The sequence below is a fragment of the Bidens hawaiensis genome, unplaced genomic scaffold (assembly GCF_021521415.1).
Source record: "Bidens hawaiensis isolate Kalapana, Puna unplaced genomic scaffold, B.hawaiensis_p1.1 tig00069580_1, whole genome shotgun sequence".
In the NCBI taxonomy this organism is placed as follows: domain Eukaryota; kingdom Viridiplantae; phylum Streptophyta; class Magnoliopsida; order Asterales; family Asteraceae; genus Bidens; species Bidens hawaiensis.
Window position 1 is genome coordinate 20,326 of NW_027502267.1, and position 21,408 is coordinate 41,733.

A 21,408-nucleotide genomic window follows, 5' to 3' on the forward strand; every position below is an offset into this window, starting at 1 on the left:
AATGAGAAATGCGTTAACTGGAATGACATAGTTCGTGTGATCTTGAGTTTTAATTAATGGAGTTTGGGTTAATGGAGTTAACTTGAAATTGACGAGTATCACACAGAGAGAGAGAGTGTGTGTAACATCCTGATTTTGTTAAAAATAATAAAATAAGTTTCGTTTATTTAAATGTGTGTTGTTTATTGGTTTAGATAAATAAAATATAAGTTGGGCTTGTCTTGGGTAAATAGATGTGAGTTATGGACTTGGGTTAAAAAGGAAAGAAACAAAGACCATGGTCTTAAGCCCATGACCCATCATATATAAACAATAATTAACCCTTAATCCATTCATTTACACATATTCCAGACACCACCCAAAACACACACTTAAGCTCTCTTTCTTATTCTCTCTTCCCTCTAGCCGAAATAACCAAGAAGGATCGTTTCTCTCTTCCCGCGAAACGAAGAACCGACACCCTCAACCGTTAAAGTCACGAGATCCGGATATAATAGGGTATAAACCGGTCAAAAGATGAGCTTAGGGGTCACCCTAGCTCAGATCTGGATAGAACGGGACGAAAAACGTTGAAAACGGTGTAAAATGGGGTAAAACACGTTAATCCCGCCCGGTTTTCCTGCACGGCCCTAGAAAAACGGCGCGAGCATTTAATGATGTCAGAGAATGTTTGACCTAACCCTAATTCGTTAGCGGGGAATTAACGAATTGACGGTAATTCGTTATGTTGATTCGCTAAGAAAGGACAATGAACTAGCTTCAATTCATTAAATAGTTCGTGATGATCATTCGTTAAAGTCAGAAAGCCAGTTCGCTATGTTAAGATAACGAATCAAGTGATTCGTTACTCATCTAATTCATTATGTTAAGATAACGAATCAGGTCACGTCAAGATAACGAATTAGCTAACGAACTAAGATAACGAACTAATCGGACGAATCATATCATGTAAGATGACGAATCAGATAACGAATTAGGTGATTCGTTTCTCACCAATTCGCTAAGTTCTGATACCGAATTAGACCACGAATCAGGCTGCGTTTAGATAACGAATTAGGCTTAATTCGTTATAACGAATGAACTTTTTAGTAAAGAACAGTTAATAGAAAAAAAATTCTTCCAAGCTGACCTGACAGCTCGACCCCAGCCAGGGGCTCTGCCCCTTGGACCCTGCTAGGGGCGGCAGCCCCTTAAACCCCGCTGCCAGGGGCGCTGCCCCCAGACCCTCGTTCGTTAAGGGTACTAATTAAACTAGAAACACGATATGGGTAGTGATAGTTAAAATGATACGTGTAATTGTTATACAGTTAGTCGTGCACAGATCAAGAAAGGAATAACCATTAACGGTGAACGTAACCGAGTTCAGGTGAGTTTCTATCCCCATTCCTTGTTTTTTTTTCGGGGCTGTGTGCATACTCGATGTGATAGTTAATACACTTACCTTAAATGGTAAGTGTATGCCATGTATGATTTGTATGTTACTCATGTATATCTTAAATGTGAATGAAAGCTTTTCGGTACGTGAACGATCTTCGGATATTGCATGCATTGCCAGGTGATGGTTTGATGATATGATTGTGTATATGATGGACGAATGATGTATGTACGTATGAAACTTACAATTATATATATGGAAAGGTATGGCATGATAGTAGGAAAGAAAGGGAGACCAGACCCTAATAATATCCGAGGATGGAGGGTACCGGACCCTAATAATATCCGAGGAAGAAGGGAGACCGGACCCTAATAATATCCGAGGATGGAGGGTACCGGACCCTAATAATATCCGAGGTATGTAGGGCGAAATGCTCTTTATAATGTAAGGATAGTTATGAATGTATATGAAAGAAGGATGAACATGTTAAGTATGTAATGCGTACCTTCGGGCACGTATATGTGTATGTAAAGTAAGTTATCTGATTAACTAGAACTCATTAAGAGTAGCTGACTTTTAGTATGCACACAAGTTAACAGATTAAGGTAGCTGGTTTGAGCGGGACACATGGCAAGATCGAAGAGGCTGGCATCTGAAGATTTGTCGTGATGTTTTGATATTATCATTTATGTTGTGTTTTAAAAGACAAGTTAAAAATGTTTGTAATGAATGGTTGGAAATTGTTATTATTCCGCAAAAGTTTTAATTAACTCTGATATTTAGAACTGATTTTATGATTAAATCCAACGTCAAAAGTGAGGCACTGAGAACGGGGCCTTTCAGAGAGAGAGAGATTGAGAGAGAGAGCGAAAGAGAGAGAGAGAGAGAGAGAGAGATTAAAATGATTAGGGTTGAAAAATCTTAAGGTTTAAATAAGGTGTATGCGATAACTTGGCACTAATAGGAAAGAAAATAGGTGACTTGGTAATGATGTGGCATTGATGTGGACACCCTAGAATGATGTCATGTGAAAATTAAGGTTTGCTTTAATAGTATAGTAAGATGGAGTCACCGTCTAAAATGATGGAGTCAATCGAAAAACCCATATATAGGTCTCTATATACCCGATAAAAAATCAATATAATCTGATAACTCCATACCTATTCAAGTGATCCCATCACCTTTTAACGGAAACTCTTTTAAGTATTTAGCATTTGATAAACCTAATTATGTTAAGAAGAATAGACGTTAAACCAAGTATGTTTTGGGCATCTAAAATCTTTAATATTATATATTAACAGCTAGCTTTTTAACCTGTGCACATATTACACAAGATTTGTCCAATAAGCGAAATTTAGGTTTTTAATCATACGTAATTTAGAGTTTTTTTTTTGAATTTATAGATTAATTATAATTATCACACACACTTCAAATATTACATATTTAGATACCTCGGTGTTTCGATTTGTAGCGAATAAATTGAAGCAAAATAGCTATTAAATAATGTCTTTAGTTTACTAGAGACATCAACATTTTTTTTAGCTCGGTGGAAAGAAAACCCTTATTTAATAGTATAGTATAAAATGCATTCATTTCCTTTGCATTGCCGCAATCTATGATACTATCGAAGTAAAAAAGGGGTCTAAAGAAGAACAGAGACTGGACTGTATTAGTAACAAGTAAACCCTTTGTGTGTTTATAAAAAGTCATCCCACTTTCTTATTCATTTAAGTCACTGCTTTAAATAGTTGTAAAGAAAACATAGTACAAATTATATATAAAATAACTTTTTAATTGAGGCTACACTAATATGTAAATTAAATCCTTTATCCTTAAATTCAAAATTATACCCCTTTCGTTTCATTAAAAGTGTCTATATTTTCTTTTTTTATTTGTCATATTACAAATGTCAATTTCAAAATTTATTAGCCAATTTTCAAGTTTACCCATAAACACACACAACTAACATTAATAAAAAAGTATTGATGAACCCAATTTTCAAGGGCATTATTATCATTTGGTAAGTTTAGAAAACAATAATTTAATATATCTTAAACTTTGTGTTTTTCAAACTAAAACACTTTCACCGGGACGAATGGAGTACTAAAAATCATTACGTTTTCTCTCTCTCTTTTTTTCCTGTTAAGTAATATTTTTTTATACCTTTATCAATATATTTTCTCTCTACTTTATTCATAACCATTTTCAATATACATTAAAATGTTTATATGTTGATACAGAAAATTTTCAAATATACAGAAAAATCACTATATTTTCTTTCTCCCATATTCAAAACACCCTAAATCATTTGATAAATTATAAAAATCTTACTATCAAGATTTAATGAATTAAATGAGACTGTTAAAAGGTTTTAAGAACCCCGATGGGGGTATCAAAATTTTTTTATTAACCAATTCTAATATAGTATACATATACCTTGATTTTATTTGATTTGATTTGCGGTCACAACCTAGCTATTAAACTATGCGTAGTGGAGGGGCTATAAATGGGGGCGAATGGCAACACGTGGCGCCCAGTCAACAAGAGGTGAAAATTTATTTTTGGGGTATAATGGTGTAGGGGTTACAAACTGGGACCACATTATCTTTTTTTTTATTATTTTCTTTTTATAATTAAACTAAACAAATAAAAACCAATAAAAATAAATAATAAAACAAAAATGTCTTAGAATTAAAAGGAAATATAAAAAAATACATAACTAAAAATAAAAAAAACTGCATAACTAAACAAAAATACTAATATCCATAATATTCGCGCTTTTTTTCAATTCGTTGTTGTTGCAATAATGCGGCCTCTTCGTGTAACCCGACCGCTTTGAGGGATTCGTATTCTTTACTCATTTCCCGCAATTTCAACATAGCGGGAATCTTTTCGTGTTGTTTGTTGGTTTCTCTCATGGCATCGTTGACTTTCTCGGCAAACTTTTCGTGTTTTTTTATGATTTCTGTCATGGTAGCGGTGAGTTCCACAGGATTCGGTTGGTTCGGGTTGTTTCTATGATTCATTTTGCTTGATTTTTTGATGAATTTGGGTATGAAATGGATATGAAATGAAGAAGAATATGTATGTTTATATATATATATATATATCTATATATATATATAGGGTTAGTATCATTTAAGAACTCTAAAAAAGTTAGGAACTCTTAGGAACTCTAAACAACAAAACATTTTTTTAATTTTTTTTGCATGTTAACATTATTTAATATTAGTTTTATCATATTTTATATAAAAATTTTTGATTACATATATTAATCACAAGTTTACATTATGTGTAAAATTTATGTACTAAAAATTTACATAGGTGTAAAATAAAACATAGATATGTATAAAAACTCATTTTCAAAATTGTAATCGTACATATAGATATAAAAAAATGATAAAACTTCACTCAAATAACATTAACATACAAAATTTTTTATAAAAAACGTTAGTTTTTAAGGGTTCTTTCAAGTTCTTAAATAATTTAACAGTTCTGTAATGATACTCATCCTATATATATATATATAATATATAAACGAAGACATAAAAATCATACGTGTCGCGATGTGGTCGTTCCCCCTTTTTTTGGAGTCACCAGATTTGCTTAATTTTTAAATGGAGGCTTCTCATGCATTTGACCCGAATTCATCGGTATGGGTCTTACCAAACCCAGATATTCCTTAAACGGGTTATAACATCTCATTAAATTAAAAACTAATCTCACCAAATATTTGATATAATAATCCTATAAAATAGGATATAATAAAAATTAATATCTTATTTATTTAAAAAAAAATATATATTATTTAAATTAAAAACTAATTTGAAAGTAAAAAAACGGGTCTTGGGTCTCATCAAACCATAAGTATATTATTAACTTTCATAAATATTATTTATAATTAAAAAACCAATTTTTTAGTAAAAAAAATAAATTGGTCTTGGATCTCATCAAAACCATATAGCTTTTTAAACCATGTTATAATATATTATTTATTTGTAAAATAATTTATCATTAAACCATAAGTATATTATTAATTTTCATATAATAAATAAAATATAAATTTAAAAAATAAATAAATATTAAAACGAACAATATATAACACAAAGCCTTAGATAAATATGAGACACCCAAATAATATAATAATATAAACAAAACACTAAAAAAACCCCAGCCTTTATAACAAACATGTTTTAATAACAGCCTCACACACGGACATCCACATCCACAATGGCAGTAGAAGGCGCCGCGGTGACGGCTCTCCGATCAGTTTTCCAGCGTGTCCGTCAGGCGGCAGAGAGATCCGGCCGGAACGCCGAAGATGTGCGGGTGATTGCAGTCAGCAAGACCAAACCTGCATCTCTCATCCGACAAGTCTACGATGATACCGGGCACCGATGTTTCGGAGAAAACTATGTCCAAGAATTCATCGAAAAGGCTCCTCAGGTTGATGTTCTTCTAGATTGATTGATTGATTGATTATTATTATTATTATTATTATTATTATTATTATTATTACCCTCAGGTGGGCAAAAGTAAAATTGCACTAATTTTGACGTTATTTTACTAATCTCGTGAAAATAACGTTAAAAGTGGCGGAAGGTTAATCAGGCATCATGTGGTGGCGTTGATAGCCGAAAGACAAGGGCACATGCACCAATCAGCCGGTGTCCCGATGATTGAGTGCTATGTGTCTTATGTCCAAGGCTTGATGCAAAACTACTATCGAGCCGGGGGTCTCACCGGAAGCAGCCTCTCTATCCCTATGGGATAGAGGTAAGGCTGTCTACATCTTACCCTCCTCAGACCCTACCATAGCATTGCTATTGGTGGGATATACTGAGTACGATGATGATGATGATGATGATGATATTATTATTATTGTGTTGATGATAATTTTGCAGCTTCCTGAAGATATTGACTGGCACTTTATTGGGCATTTACAGAGCAATAAAGCAAAATCCCTTGTTGGTAATCATCTTTTATTCTATTTGCTACTTATTGGATAATAATTAGACTAGTAAGTTATCTCAGTCAAGATTTTGTAACTATAATATAATATTGACTGGCACTTTTTGTTTGTTTGTTTGTATTTAGCTGCTGTTCATAATCTATCAATGGTACAAGGTGTAGATAACGAGAAGGTAGCTTTTTAGTCTAGTTTTTTTAATGTATTTAGTATATAAGTGGCATGTGATTACAGTCTTATGGCTTTTGGTCCTTTTGGATTAACAGATTGCAAATCATCTTGATCGTGCAGTTTCAAGCATTGGCAGAAGGCCTTTGCCAGTTATGGTCCAAGTCAACACCAGTGGAGAGACATGTTGGTGAAAAACACGTATTATAACGTCTTGCAAATTGTTAAGTTTTCAAATTAGTAACACATAAAATACATACTGCAGCAAAATCTGGTATTGAACCGTCACATTGTATAGAGATTGTGAAGCATGTTAAGTTTGGCTGCCCGAACCTCGTGTTTTCTGGCTTAATGACTATTGGCATGCCAGATTACACATCCACTCCAGAGAATTTTAGGGTAACTCTCTTAACTTTGCGTCGGCACAATTTTAAAATTGTTATTTAGGTTTTTTATTTTTATATTTTGGATTTCCAGACGCTATCGAGGTGCAGAGTTGAGATCTGCAAGGAACTCGGGATGCCTGAAAACCAGTGTGAACTGTCAATGGGCATGTCTGGTGACTTTGAACTGGCGGTATATTTATTGTGTCACGTATTATTGCAAACTGTATACGACACTTTAATAATCTAGTTTTTGGATGAAATGATTTAGGAGGTTTTACAGTTTGGGCTACTTACAACCCATTTGACCCATTTCGTTTTTATTTGTTTTGGCTTGTTAAAGAGAAAACGTAATCCAAGTTGACTCTCCATAAATCCTTTTGTGTAAATTACATATTCAGTGTCGCATGACTAATAGATATACGCTCGTTTGCAGATAGAAATGGGAAGCACGAATGTAAGAATTGGGTCAACCATTTTTGGTCCAAGGGATTATTCAAAGAAACAACAGCAACAATAAGTGTGTTGATTCCTCTGTTTGATGAACAGAGGTGCATGGTTGCATATATTGGACAATGATTACAAAAAAGAGAAAAAAAAGCTGCAATTGGTCTGGTTGTATAAAATATTGTTTGTAATATACATACAAGAAGTAAAAATATATATTCCAACATTGGCTCACATGCAACGTTTTCTTTTCTTTTTTTTGAAATGGTATTTAAATCCGAGAAAGTAAAATTTGGGTGTGATTATAAACATTTTATTAGTTGGGGGTGTTTCCGGTCAACTAGTAAGAGTAGAGGGTATTTAAATCAAATAACTTTAAAAAAAATACATAAAATAAATTAACCAAGTAAAATAACAAAAAATTAAGTAAAATAAAAATAAAAAATAAAACATGAATATTAGGGGTGAGGAGAAAACCGTTCAAACCGAATTAATCGAAAAACCGCACCGAAAAAAAAACCGAACTGAAGCATTAACAACGGTTATTTTTTTGCATTTTTTGAAAAACCGAATTTTCAGTTTCGATTCGGTTATCCATTTTTAAAAAATCGAACCGAACCAATTGATGGTGATAAAGATTATTATGATGATGAGGAATTGACTAAACTTTGAAGATAAATAAGATGATGGGTGAAGATTGAGACTAACTTATAATGTTTTTTAGTTAAGAACTTTGTTGTTAAACTCTATTAAACAACTTTGTATTCGTATAGTTCCACGTATTACGTTTCTATTTTTGTTTTTTGAATTCAATATATATTTGTAGTACTCTAATACGTCCTTATACAAGTTTAAAATATGCATTTTCATTTTTTTAGTTTTTTTTGCAATGTCTTCACAAAATTGAAAAAAAAAAACGAAAATAACCGAACCGAAACCGAAATTAACCGGAAAACCAAAAAAAACGAAAAACCGGAAAACCGAAAACTGAAAGGTTTATATATTTAAAAAACCGATTACTTCGGTTTCGGTTTGGGTTCGCCTAATAACAAAACTGTGCCTAACCGTGCTTAGCCCTACTGAATATTACATTACCAATTATACCGGGTCGTTGTTGCATGTTTACGATTTAGCAATACTTCCAACATCGAGCCAGTAAAATATTCGTGCGAAGTAGTAAGTAGTTGCACATCCGATCCTATTAATATTATTAGTACTGAGATGAGCAACCGCTTACTACTCAGCATGAATATTTTTTAACATCCTTTAAATAGTGAATTTACGACCGACGAACACCCTACAAATATGAAACTAAAAATAATGAACTTACAAAGGATGAGAAACCTACTAATAATAAACCTAAAATTGATGAGATAACAAGTGATGATGAACCTATAAATGATGATCAACATTCAAATGAAAATCAAGCTAATGAACTTTCAAATATTGTTGACCCAAGTCAATGGAATAATATCAGTAGTAATTTAAGGGATCTACTTGTAGAAATGGCTCGGTCAAAATTTATGGTTACAAATTTTCAAAAGATGAATATGCAAGAAGCTTTAATACTTCTCTTTATACACGAAAATTACCGAACGGGGAAAATATAGAAAGAAAATGGTTGGTTTATTCAATAGAACTAGATATAGCATTTTGTTTTGTTAAGTTATTAAATGTACGGGTAAATTAGTATATGAAGGTAGTAACGATTGGAGAAATCTTAGTGTCAAATTAAAAAAACATGAAATAAATAATGTGCATATTATCAATATGAAAACATGGATGGATTTAGAGATAAAATTGGCGAAAAATAAAACAATTGATAAACAAACTCAAGATCAAATATATAAAGATAAAGAACATTGGAAAAATATGCTAATAAGAATACTCACCATTGTAAAGAGTTTTGGTAAAAAGAATATAGCATTTCGTGGGAAGAATGAAAAATTTTATCAAGAAAAAAATAATAATTTGTTAGCTATTATTGAAATGATTATAGAATTTGATCCAATAATGCAATGACATTTTTGACGCATAAAGAGTAATGAAATTCTTAATCATTACCTTGGACACAAAATGCAAAACGAATTGATTCGTTTGTTAGAAAATCAAATAAATTATTAAAAAAGTTAAAGAAACTAAATATTTTTCAGTTATACCTGATTGCACTCTTAATACAAGTCATAAAGAACAAATGCCCATTGTCTTAGAAGATGCTTCGTCAAATCCAATTCAAGTTGATGAATATTTTTTGAATTTTTAATAGTAGATGATACAACATGTAAAGGTCTTTTTTGATGCTATTATTGAAGAAATTAATAATTTAGGACTTGATGTAAATGACATTAGAGGACAAGGTTATGATAATGGATCAAATATGAAGGGAAAACATCAAGGCGTGCAAAAACGATTGGTATATATTAATCCTAGAGCATTTTACACACCATGTAGTTGTCATAATTTAAATTTAGTAATTTCTGATATGGCTATCTCTTGTAACAATGCTGAGGATTTTTTTGGTGTAATACAACATGTTTATTCTTTGTTCTCATCATCCCCTAAAAGATGAAAAATTTTATAAGATAATGTAAACTCTTAAACCATTATCACAAACACGTTGGGAAAGCCGATTAGAAAGTGTTAAAGCAATTAGGTTTCAAGCTTCAAAATTAAGAGAAGCATCATTGGAGTTATATGAGGATAGTGGTGACCTTAAAACTAAAGGTGGTGCTAACAGTTTAGCTACAAAACATTTTGAAATTTTTGAATTTTATTAGCTATGGTTATTTGGTATGACATGTTGTTTGCTATTAACATAGTTAGTAAAAATTTACATGTCACACCCCGGCTTAGGGCCTAGGCGTATGACCAATAGTTGGTACCTGTTTTGTAAATACATCAGAGTTGTGGGTCATTTTAGCGGAAGACTTTGGTTGAATAAAATATTAATTTATTTGAAAACTTTCTCGGATAATAAATACCCGGTGTTTGAGTTATAAAGCTTGTTGAAATACTGTTTGCAATATTTTAATAATTAAAAACTGAGCCTTCATTACCTTGCGAGCATCTAACTCCATGAATGTCTTGCTACCTGTACTAATCTGTATTCCCTGAAATGTGGGGAAAAATACGTCAGCTATATGCTGGTGAACACGTATGACTCTATAAAACATTTGAATGACGATTATAATAGAAATATAGTTTTCTCTACAAGCTCAGCAGAAGCATTTATACTTTTGGTGTATGTACCACTGCCCTACACACACAATTGTTCCCAAGCCACGTAGCTCTTACCGGGAGACTAGTTATGACCATTAGCCCATGGCCACGTAGCCTTTGAATGATTAGGCTAAACGGTTATGTTTGGATCCATACACATGTGTATTCAGTGTGAATTGACTTTATTTTCTACTTTGTATTATAAAGTTTTAGAGATTACTCGATCTCATGTAGACATTGATTGACTCGTTAAGACAAACACCCGTTCGTCTCATTGAGTATAAATATGTTTTGACTGATAAAAAGGTTAACGTATTCACCTGTCCGTCGGTGTTGGAAAACCTTGACTGATTGATTGATTGATTGACTGACTGACTGACTGATTGATTGACCTATAATAAAATAGGTATATAAATATCCGGATTGTCTCTTGATCCGGGTATAGACCTTTAGTCTGGTTTAAATAGCTTTAAACCTTGATTGATCATTTGTTTGAATAAAATATTTAGACCCGTAGTCTTTCTGTATATTTACCAAATCATATGATGAGTTTCTTCCTCGTGAAGAAACATCTATAATCTGTTTCTTCTTCAAGAAGAAACATTCATTGACTGCTATGCATGTAAAATCTTATGTTTACATGAAGAAACAATGTTTTAACTATATTCTTTGTATATGAATGCTATGTTTCTTAATCGTGAAGAAACTATATTTCCTTATGAATGTAAAATTGATGTTTCTTAGTTGTAAAGAAACACTATTATAATCCTTTGTATGTTTAAAGCTTATGTAAACATAATTATGATCAAGGTTTGGGCTATACCCTTGACTATGGTCTAAGCCATATAATAATAATACCATAATAACTTAGGTCAGAACCCTTACACGGGTATTCGAAGTTTAAATACCTAAGTTTGTACGAACAGTACTTCTACTCTATGTCGCGTACTGGTGCTTAGATTGTCAGAACTTCGGGGCTTAGCACGAACTTTGAGGTTGGCACGCAAAACGAGGCAACATATGGTGGCCGTCGTGTCGTGCACGTACTTCGAGATAGAATGTCGGGTTATTCTCGTGTAGCACGCACTTCGAGGTTTCGTCAGTGTATGGCACGGATTATGAGGTAACGATTGTCGGATCGGCACGGAAACCGAGGTAGAGAGAGACTAAATCTAGAGAGAGAGTCTAGAGAGAGAAAGTTTGGTGTGAGAAAATGAGATGCCGTTCACCCCCCTTTTATGGCCGATTTTGCACTCCATTGCGGTACGCGATGGAGTCTTCCATGTGGCCGTCGCGTAGAGCGACGCCACCACTTATGCATGACTGCCACGTGGCCTGCCACGTGTCCTACCCTGCTGCCACGTGTCACTTGAGTGTGACACGTGTCCCTGAGTCATCACGGCCCATCGCGGTATGCGATGGCCGTCTTCATGGACTCATCGCGTAGCGCGATGGGTCACTGAAGATTATTTTTCATTTTTAGTCCCTCATCTTTGATAGCTTGTCATTTCTAGTCAAATTTTCGTTGTCTAAAAATACTAAGGCGGCTCTTGGCGATGCGAGTGTGCGAAGACCAAAACGCGCCATCAAAGCGCCACATTGCGCCCATCGCCCGAGCCCGAGCGCGTGCGCGTGCGCGTCGGGTGCTTCGCACCCTCCGCTAGGACCACTGGATGCATGCTAGGCATATAAGAATATAAATATGGAAAATCTCTTCCTTATAAAGAGCTTCCATTTGTTTTCCACTTTCCATGTGGGATGGGTTTTAACTTCCTTATTTATAACCATGTGGAATGCTTTCACTTTCTTACATCTTTCAATGTGGGATGGAATTTCCTTATTCCATATCCTTAACATATGGTAACTTTATTTATGGGATATTTTTATTTCTTTATAGAATGATCTTGTTTTCTTTATTGAAATTTTTCCCAATACTTACTTTAGGAAATTTTAATCCTTCAACTTTACTTAGTTGTGAAATTTGGATCGAAATTTTGGGGATGTTACATTACAAGCAAAAGAATATATTTTTTGATGATAATATAAAACAACTAAATGAACTTATTTGTTTTTTGTGAGAAACATATTATTCCTAGATGTAAAAAGTTTGATGAAAATATTGACAATGAAACCTTAAAAACTCCTATTGAATGCTTTAGAACTGATTATTTCTTGTACATAATAGATCAAGCTATATCTTCACTCACAAGTAGACTTAATCAATTTAAAGAGTTTGAAACTATTTTTGGTTTTTATATAGTATAGAAAAGTTAAAATTTTTCAGTGAAGATATTGATCGTTTAGATCAATTTCAAGAACTAAAAATGCTAAAGGATATTTTAAATTTAGAATCCAACACACTTATTAATATATTAAATTATACTAAAAACTTTGAATCTTTTTCGAATGCTTATATTGCCTATAGAATTGCGTTAACTGTTTGCTTCTGCAGAACATAGTTTTTCCAAATTAAAGTTGATTAAAATTTATTTAACATCTACAATGTCACAAGAAAGGATAAACGGTTTAGCTCTTTTGTCGGTTTAAAAGAACTTTTTAGCAGAAATTGGTTGTGATTGTTTCATTAAACAATTTGCATCTAATAAAGTTTAAAAAATCATTTCATGTAAACCCTGTTTACTACTGACGCGATATAATGTAAGACCTCGAAATGCGACTGTCAAACAGTTGGAATATCATACCAAAAAGGTTACCGAAAAACTTTGACGGGTTTATTTAACCTCAAAACACAAATAATTTTAACCTCAAAATACAAGCATCATCTTAATTGAAAATACAAGCATCATCTTAATTGAAAATAAATAATTTTTAAATAAGTTCTATGCGTATTTAATTCAAAACTCAAGTCTACGCAGTGGAAAATTTTAAATGAAGATAAATAAATTGTGTGTGAAAAACTCACTCAATATAAAATGTCATAATTTTTAATTAATATTATATAAAAAATGTCATAACTCTTTTTAATAAATACGGTCTTCAATTAGAAATGTCATCTTCAAATGTCGGGTAGCCTCTAACACATCCAAGTGGTGATCCAACATCCGTCTAACCTGCAATAAAACTAACATGCATACACAGTCAACTAGACTGAGTAAATTCATGTATTTATACATACAATAGAGTGGATATAAAAGTAAAACATTAACCTTCACAACATGATGAATAGTGATAGTAATAATATCAAATATTTATTCATCACATCAGTAAAATAATACATCTTCCTCAGCCAAGCATACGACACGGATCTCCTCACCTTAAGTCTCTAAACACAAACTAAGTGACTTAAGGAATTTTACATCCTCACCTTAGATCGCCAAAATGGGACTAAGGAATTTTGACATCCACCCCTAAGGACAGATAAACTATTAGGGGACTTCCTCACCTCAGATCACCAAGAGGAAACTAAGGAATTTTATCCTCAAATTTTGATACGGTCATGTCTTAACAAAACATTCACATTCACATTCACATTCACACACAATTACATTTAGCTAACGCATCAGCTAAACATTCCTCAAACATACACATACATTTAGCTAAACAATCTTCGAGCATACACATACGTTTAGCTATTAAGTAGGCTAAACAATCCCATGCATAGACCTAATAAAATATCTAATTAACTCTCTCTCTCTCTCTCTCTCTCTCTCTCTCTCTCTCTATATATATATATATATATATATATATATATATATATATATATATAGCCTATGATAATTTCATCAAAGGGTAAACTTATTAAAAGGAAATTCATCTTATGCATGTTAGCCCAAAACGTTAAATCATTTTAAAAGGGGCATCATGAAGCACCTGCGTGCAAATCCATTATATCAATAAGCCAAGTAACCGTCTAGAAACTCACAATGAATCAAAGACCTGTAACGTGGTAATACTAATATATGTAAATATACCACTATCTAGGCTTATGAAACTTCAAATAGTCAAACGGGCCAAACGGGTCAACAACTCCTAACAAAATTTGGTACTATTCTAACTCGTAAAATCCTGCGACCAACTTTTCTATTACTGGCATAAGAGTTCCTAGAAACCATTCTAAGAATTTTTCCCGATTATGATCGATGAACTCGATATCGATCTACGAAACCGAAAACGCATGGTGTGTGTTTTGCGTTTCGATACTAATCGATGAATGAAAATGACCTAGCACATACACAAGATGTAAATAATAAGGCGTTGAAGCTCGTATATAAATTTCGGCTAAGTAATGTCACAATATGTGACTCGTAAAAATGAACGCCTTACTAACTCTAATGAAATGAACCTATATATAGTGAACATGCTCATTCACTACATACTGAATTTTACGCTCCATTCGTTAGAGTTCCATAAGCCTTCCATATGCTATTCATACTTCATACATCAATTTCCATGTATGTGTAGTGAATGGAATGTATGTGTGAATAGTACACTTCAATGTATAGCCTAATAATATCCTATGTAATATTCTAATAACATATCAAGGCCTAATACAAAGACTAAGCGACTCCTTGGTTTAATTCCCAACACTTGTCACATTTCATGTATTAAAACTAAGTACTCTAAGACCTAATTTAACCATTTAATATCAGCCCGATCCATTTTCCAACTATAGCTAACCACTCACACTTCAAAAACACCATAACGGGTTATTTGTTTACAATTAGGGTTCTAACAAAAGTTAAACCCATCTAATACCCATCCTCATTCAAATTACTTAATAATAAGCCCCCTATTACATCATTAATTTCATAGTTCATCATCTAATTCAATTGGGAAGCAACTGGGTGCAATACTACACCCGATTCACTTCAAGGACACCAAATTCGCATGTTAAAAATTCGATTGCGTGATTGTCAACCAATTCAGCCCTTAATCAAGAAAAAGTAATAACATATAATACAGTAGGTCCTCATAAGGGTTCATGACCTGAATTGGTTGTCGATTTTGCCACACAACACGCGAACTACAAATTCCTTAATCTAAACTTAACCAACAATCTAAAGGGACAGTCTAACAAGATTAAACCGACCCGAAGCCCTTTATCAATCAAACTCATTTGCAGCAGCCCCAAATACCACTTTATTCCATTCCTCTTTCAAAAAATTATAATCAGTGTGATTACACAACTTCACCCGGTTCAATTTAAAGATGCTGAATTCATGCGCTAAGAACTCGATAGTGTGATTGCCAACCAATCCAGCCCCAAATCATGAAAAGGTATTAAAATATAATACAATAAGTCATTATAAGAGTTAAGGTACTGAATTGGGTGTCAATTAGGTCACACAACACATGAATCACGAAATCTAGTCGAACCGAAACCCTAATCAAGCATGATTATACGTACATACCTTAGAAGCTATCAAAAGAAAAAGCTCTAAATCCCGAACTTTACAAGGTTCCCAATCCGCACAACCGACAACCTATAAATAATGTTACTGAAAAACGTCCTCAAACATCTTTAGTGAAAATTTTCCCATCAACCAAAATCATATCAATAAATAAATAAATGGTTCCACGGAATCATACATTCGATAAGGGGTTCAGAACCTATACACGTAGCATTCTAGAGTTTTGGCGCAAGCAGAAACTGACATGGTCATTACTTGGCCATACAAACTCCGATTCATGCGATCCATATATCCACGAACTCGTCTCGACATGCCGGACCATGAAAAATTACTGTCGCCGGCTCCATTAGCCTCCATAGTTAACAGAAAACGAAACATCCTTTCAGTTCGTCGGGATTTGCGCGTTAGCAGGCGAGCACTTTGAAACCATAGCAAACGAACTCCATTTTAGGAAAATAAGATATCCACGCCTTCGTCTCATCGAACCCCACCATATCTAGTTGTTTCCGCCACCGGAAAACGCTGCCACCGTCTCCAGAAAACCAAACAGCCTGCTGGAACATGACCTTGTTCATGTTTTGATCATATCTCGGTCATACGAACTCCAAATCGTGCAAATAATATATCCACGCGACCATGTTGCCAAGCCCTAAAACCCTGTACCACGGACGCCAACAGCCACCTTTGGTGTCGTTGCAGGAAATGCGAACAAAATGGCCGGAAAAACCTTGAGAACTTGTCGGATTTTGTTTAGGTTAACCCCTTTCATCATCTTGACCTCGAATCATTCTCCCATGGATTCAAATCACCATAAATAGAAAGCTATGGGTTTAAATTGGTCCTAATTCTCCTTCAATAGAAGCAAAAAACAATACAGTTGTATTATACTAACCTAGAATTGACTTGGAGCAACCTTGGAACACCTTGATTTATCCAAAAACAAATGAAGAGGAGGTGAAAAATGTTATGATCGTCGACTAGGGTTAGGGGACGGCTATTTAGATTTTAATTTGGATTTAACACCTTTGGAATCCCTAGTTTGCTAGAATATGTTATTTTCTCCTAAAGCTAATTAGTTGCACTTTCAAATATCACCACGAGCCTCCCTGAATGACAAGATAGCAAAACCATCAATTGCACCAAACTATACAAGTGTTTCTACTTCACCGAAAATTATGGGCGTTACATATAACTAAAAAAACTTATATTAACTCCGTCAACTATAAACGTTTTGGTTTATAAATGTCAGTCCCAAGCCCAGATAAAGGAGGAAGGGTTATAATTGCTTGTGAAAGATTTAGTCACAAGTAGTTGTTCTTAATGAAAATTTGGCTAAGTATGCTAACTACTCGTGAAGGGACTTCAAGATTTACTCACGAGTACTTAAAGTTGGTGGAAAATTGTCGAAGTATCTTAAGTACTCGTGAACATTATCTTAACTACTCGTGAACATTATATAAGTGCCCGTGAACAAAACGCAAGTGTTCTTAAAATATTTGAAGTTTTTGGAAGAATTTTTGAGGCAATTTACAATAGTTGACTTTCAAATGTCAAACGGGCCAAGATAGAGAAAAGATTTAGTATTCGCTTATCCGTTGACTTTTTGACCCGGTATTCTGAATGAAAGATGTTTGCCCAAGTATGATTGACCATTTGAAAGAGATTTTCATGGTCAACTCAGCCGTTGACTGTAACGAGTCAACGCGAGCATTTTGGTTATTTTTTGAAGATTTTTGAGCAAGATTTGAGCAACATTCACTAAAATTTCATGACTTCAACATGGTGCTTATAAGATCAAGATGGTTGATTTTCCATTTCATTTCAAGAGTTGACCAAGTCAGGTGTCAACTACCAACCACAATATTATCACTTTTATTCTATTATTTTGAAAATTAACAACAATTCTTGAGAGGGATGGTCAAGATTGTTTGAGTTGAAAATTTGTATATTTTCACCCACACTTGATTTGAAGACACGTTCGTTAATGATATTGCAACGAAATTGTGGGAGAAAAGTTATATGGAATTTCATTGAAGCTTTTGGTCGAATTTATTGGTAAACTCATTCAGTTGCAAAAGATGATCAAGATTGATTCACAATTCGATGCTCTTCAAAGAAATTTGTTGGTTTGTGAGTTCTCGGATTTCCTAGTATGTGTAATTAGTTGAAATATCTTCCTAAGAAAAAAATTCACTTGAAATTCAAGAAAGGGTTATAGTTTGATTCCGAATTCGGTTCTTAATTCGGGGAAGGTTTGAAGAGAGTATACAAAGAAAGTAGCGCGCTTTTGAAGAAAGTTAGATTATTTGATTATCTTACCGAGTTTATTTCCTTTCGTGGCCACCGATTGACTCAAAGCGGATTATTGGAGTTTGAAGCCACATCATATACCCATACATTTGTATCCATTCTTTTGAGATAAGATTCTAAAGGGAGGTGCTTATTGAAAGGGGGAGAATTTCAATAAAAGTCACTTGGTTAGGAGGTGATAATGAAAGTGATCTGATAGACATCGATCTAGGGGGATATTGTTGGGTTTTATATTTTAGACCGACTTATCAAATCTTTATTCATTTTTAATAAAAAAATATTGTAGGACAACAAGATGTTATAATGAGTTATTGAATCATATTTCAGGTGAATGATTATATTTATATTATTTCATTGGTCTTATCAAGAGGCGGATGGAGTGAAGATCAATGTACAAGATTAGTATAAATAGATGATTTAGGTCATGTGTAATATTTTGATGTATTGAGAGCTTGCCCCCGGGGATGAGCTCTCCCCGGGTGGCCGATCTTTTATATGTATGTATGTATGTATGTATGTATGTATGCATGTATGCATGCATGTATGCATGCATGCATGCATGCATGTATGTATGTATGTATGTATGTATGTATGTATGTATGTAAGTAAGTATTTATAAGTTTTCATCATGTAAATCACTTGGTAGTGAAATCATACTAATACATCTATGTATTTGTGTTTCGATTGCAATTAATCGAATTCTCCACATTCGTTCATAGATCTTTCAAGAGTGAATACATGTTGTAGATCGATCATAGACCTGAGCTCGTTAACACCGTTTATGAAGCTTTTGCACCGGTGCTCAGACCTCAAACTAACCGCTTCCATGAATTAATCCTCTTGGTCGCGCATCTTGTCACTCCACTTGAAAGAGCCATCTAGAAGTACATTATCGGCCTACCCATGACAATCCAGGACTCTTTGTGGAGTCATGATCCCAAGAATCTCGCTGATGCCATTGACCTTGCTTCTACTTTATCTAAAAATACATATTAACGCTGGGACCTTGACGCAAAATGGTACTAATAAATTAGTTGAGAAGGTTGCGACCGATCCTGCTAAGGAGGTCAAGGCTGAATCTTCCTCCAAACCTATTTGGAACATTTATTACTAAAGTCAAACAATGAACACAATAATCACACTAATGAAATAGTAAACATCTGATCTAATCCTTTGAACAGACTAGTATCACATTAACTGAATTCAAATTGAATCATGAATCAGTTAGTATTCTCATTGTGAAATAGCAACATAAATTAACAAACTATTGAAGGTTTCATATGGAAGAACAATTTTCATTAATTATAACCAAAATATAACAATCTATTAACTTACTATCAGTAGAATAGTACTCTGATCAGGTGAATGTGTGATGAGAAATGTGCTAATGAAGAAAAGACTCTCTTCTTTATTTTATACATGTGTTAAACTACTTATGAGCATAAAGGTTAAAATGAAATCTAACCAATTATGTTACAAACTACTGATGAACTAATATAAACAATTGCATATTAAAGAGTCCTATGAAAACTATTGATCTTGCTGAAACAACTGATGTTTGATCCATCAGTTATTTGTGTTCACTATTTTGGATCTTCAGTAGTTTGATGAGCAGTTGTTTTATGTTCAATTCTTTATATCAAAAGTTTGTCTTGTTAAGATGTTTGAGATAACTGTAACACCCCGTAACCGCAGCGGAAACGTACACGGGATGCAACAGACACATCTGATATCAACAGCATTGCTTATAAAGAAAATACCACTACATTAACTTATAACATATTACATTGTTGCGAGTTTCGTTACTGTCTAGGTGTTACACACATATTTTACCGATAAGACATTAATTTATATTCATTACAAAATATAGAGCAGCAAGCTTCCAACAGGTAGCACAGATAATTAAGCACATTTCAATCATTCCAACTTGGGCATACCTAGAAAACATGTAAGAAAATGGGTCAACTACGAATAGTTGGTGAGTTTCACTAATTTAAATAAACACTGACAGATCATTTTAATAACCATTTATTAGCAATGAAATTATGCTGGGAACTATGTTACCCCAGAGCATTTCCATTAATCTTCTGGGAACTACGTTACCCCAGGACAATAATAACCTCTGGGAACTACGTTACCCCAGAACAATAATAACCTCTGGGAACTATGTTACCCCAGAACAATAATAACCTCTGGGAACTACGTTACCCCAGAACAATAATAACCCCTGGGAACTGTGTTACCCCAGAACAATAATAACCTCTGGGAACTATGTTATCCCAGAACAATAATAACCTCTGGGAACTATGTTACCCCAGAACAATTACACACGATAAACAATTTATATATTCTGTGCATCAAACATATATATATAAATATACAAGTGTTTCCATACGATCGGTATGTACTTAAATACTTTAATAAAGACATGTTTTCCGCCCCGGGAAAATATTTAGAAACAGTTCAGTAAAAAGGGGCTCGTGAAAACTCACCTTTCTGTGAGTCGGGACGTGATACAATGAACTGCTATAAGCCTGGATCTGTAATATAATATCTAGTCGTTACTATATAATTCCCATAAATTAAATACGTGTCAATCGGTACATCTGGGGACATTGTTAACCCATTACTGTACTCGATCCGGGGACTATGTTAACCCCGTGACACTTCTAAGGACCCAGATTGTGACATTACTTAGAGTCGGACGGTCAAAATTATCATTTTTATGTTTTCCTTGATTTGCGTGCCTAGCACGGTTATCCGTTTTTAGATTCAAAAATGAGTATGTTTACAACCGACCCAAAAATGGTGTTTGGCTGTTATTTTAGTTAAAGTGATGAAATTAGAGCTCTGTTTGGACACCCCGTTTGGCCGCGGGGCCCGTTTCCGTCATTTAGGTGCCGGAAACAGTAAAATCGGGTAAAATTACCCAAATCATCCGAATTATTTTTGGATGATTTATTTTTACTTAATTTACTTAGTTTTATGGAAATGGTCCATTTTTAGGGTTTTCATATACCAGTCAGCTCGCTTATGCGAGTTTTGCCGGTTTACACGTTTTAAGCTTTAAAAATTTGTTTTTATGTTCTTTTTTGCACAAATAATTACCCGTTTAGTCTCGGGTCTTGAAATTTTGCACAAAACTTATTTTGACAGTAAGAAATT

At 33.8% G+C, this 21,408-nt stretch overlaps 1 protein-coding gene across 2 annotated transcripts; it reads left to right on the top strand.

Annotated features, from left to right (window-relative positions):
• Window positions 1-5,576: 5,576 nt before the first annotated feature.
• On the top strand, window positions 5,577-7,568 carry LOC143605465 (uncharacterized). Of its 2 annotated transcripts, none has more exons than XM_077081562.1 (7): window positions 5,577-5,821; window positions 6,280-6,346; window positions 6,473-6,519; window positions 6,611-6,698; window positions 6,778-6,911; window positions 6,990-7,088; window positions 7,332-7,568. In XM_077081562.1, the coding sequence occupies exons 1-7, from the start codon at window positions 5,606-5,608 to the stop codon at window positions 7,413-7,415; spliced, it is 735 nt and encodes a 244-aa protein (XP_076937677.1). In that variant the 5' UTR covers window positions 5,577-5,605; the 3' UTR covers window positions 7,416-7,568. The 2 variants fall into 2 exon arrangements, with proteins under 2 accessions (XP_076937677.1, XP_076937678.1); XM_077081563.1 differs by having other exon boundaries at window positions 6,322-6,346.
• Window positions 7,569-21,408: the final 13,840 nt, after the last annotated feature.

Bases quoted from the DNA above. Each gene is read 5' to 3' on its own strand.
- LOC143605465 (XM_077081562.1), top strand. From the start codon at position 5,606: ATGGCAGTAGAAGGCGCCGCGGTGACGGCTCTCCGATCAGTTTTCCAG. The intron at 6,912-6,989 runs GTAACTCTCTTA...TTGGATTTCCAG, and splicing joins CCACTCCAGAGAATTTTAGG to ACGCTATCGAGGTGCAGAGT. The intron at 7,089-7,331 runs GTATATTTATTG...GCTCGTTTGCAG, and splicing joins CTGGTGACTTTGAACTGGCG to ATAGAAATGGGAAGCACGAA.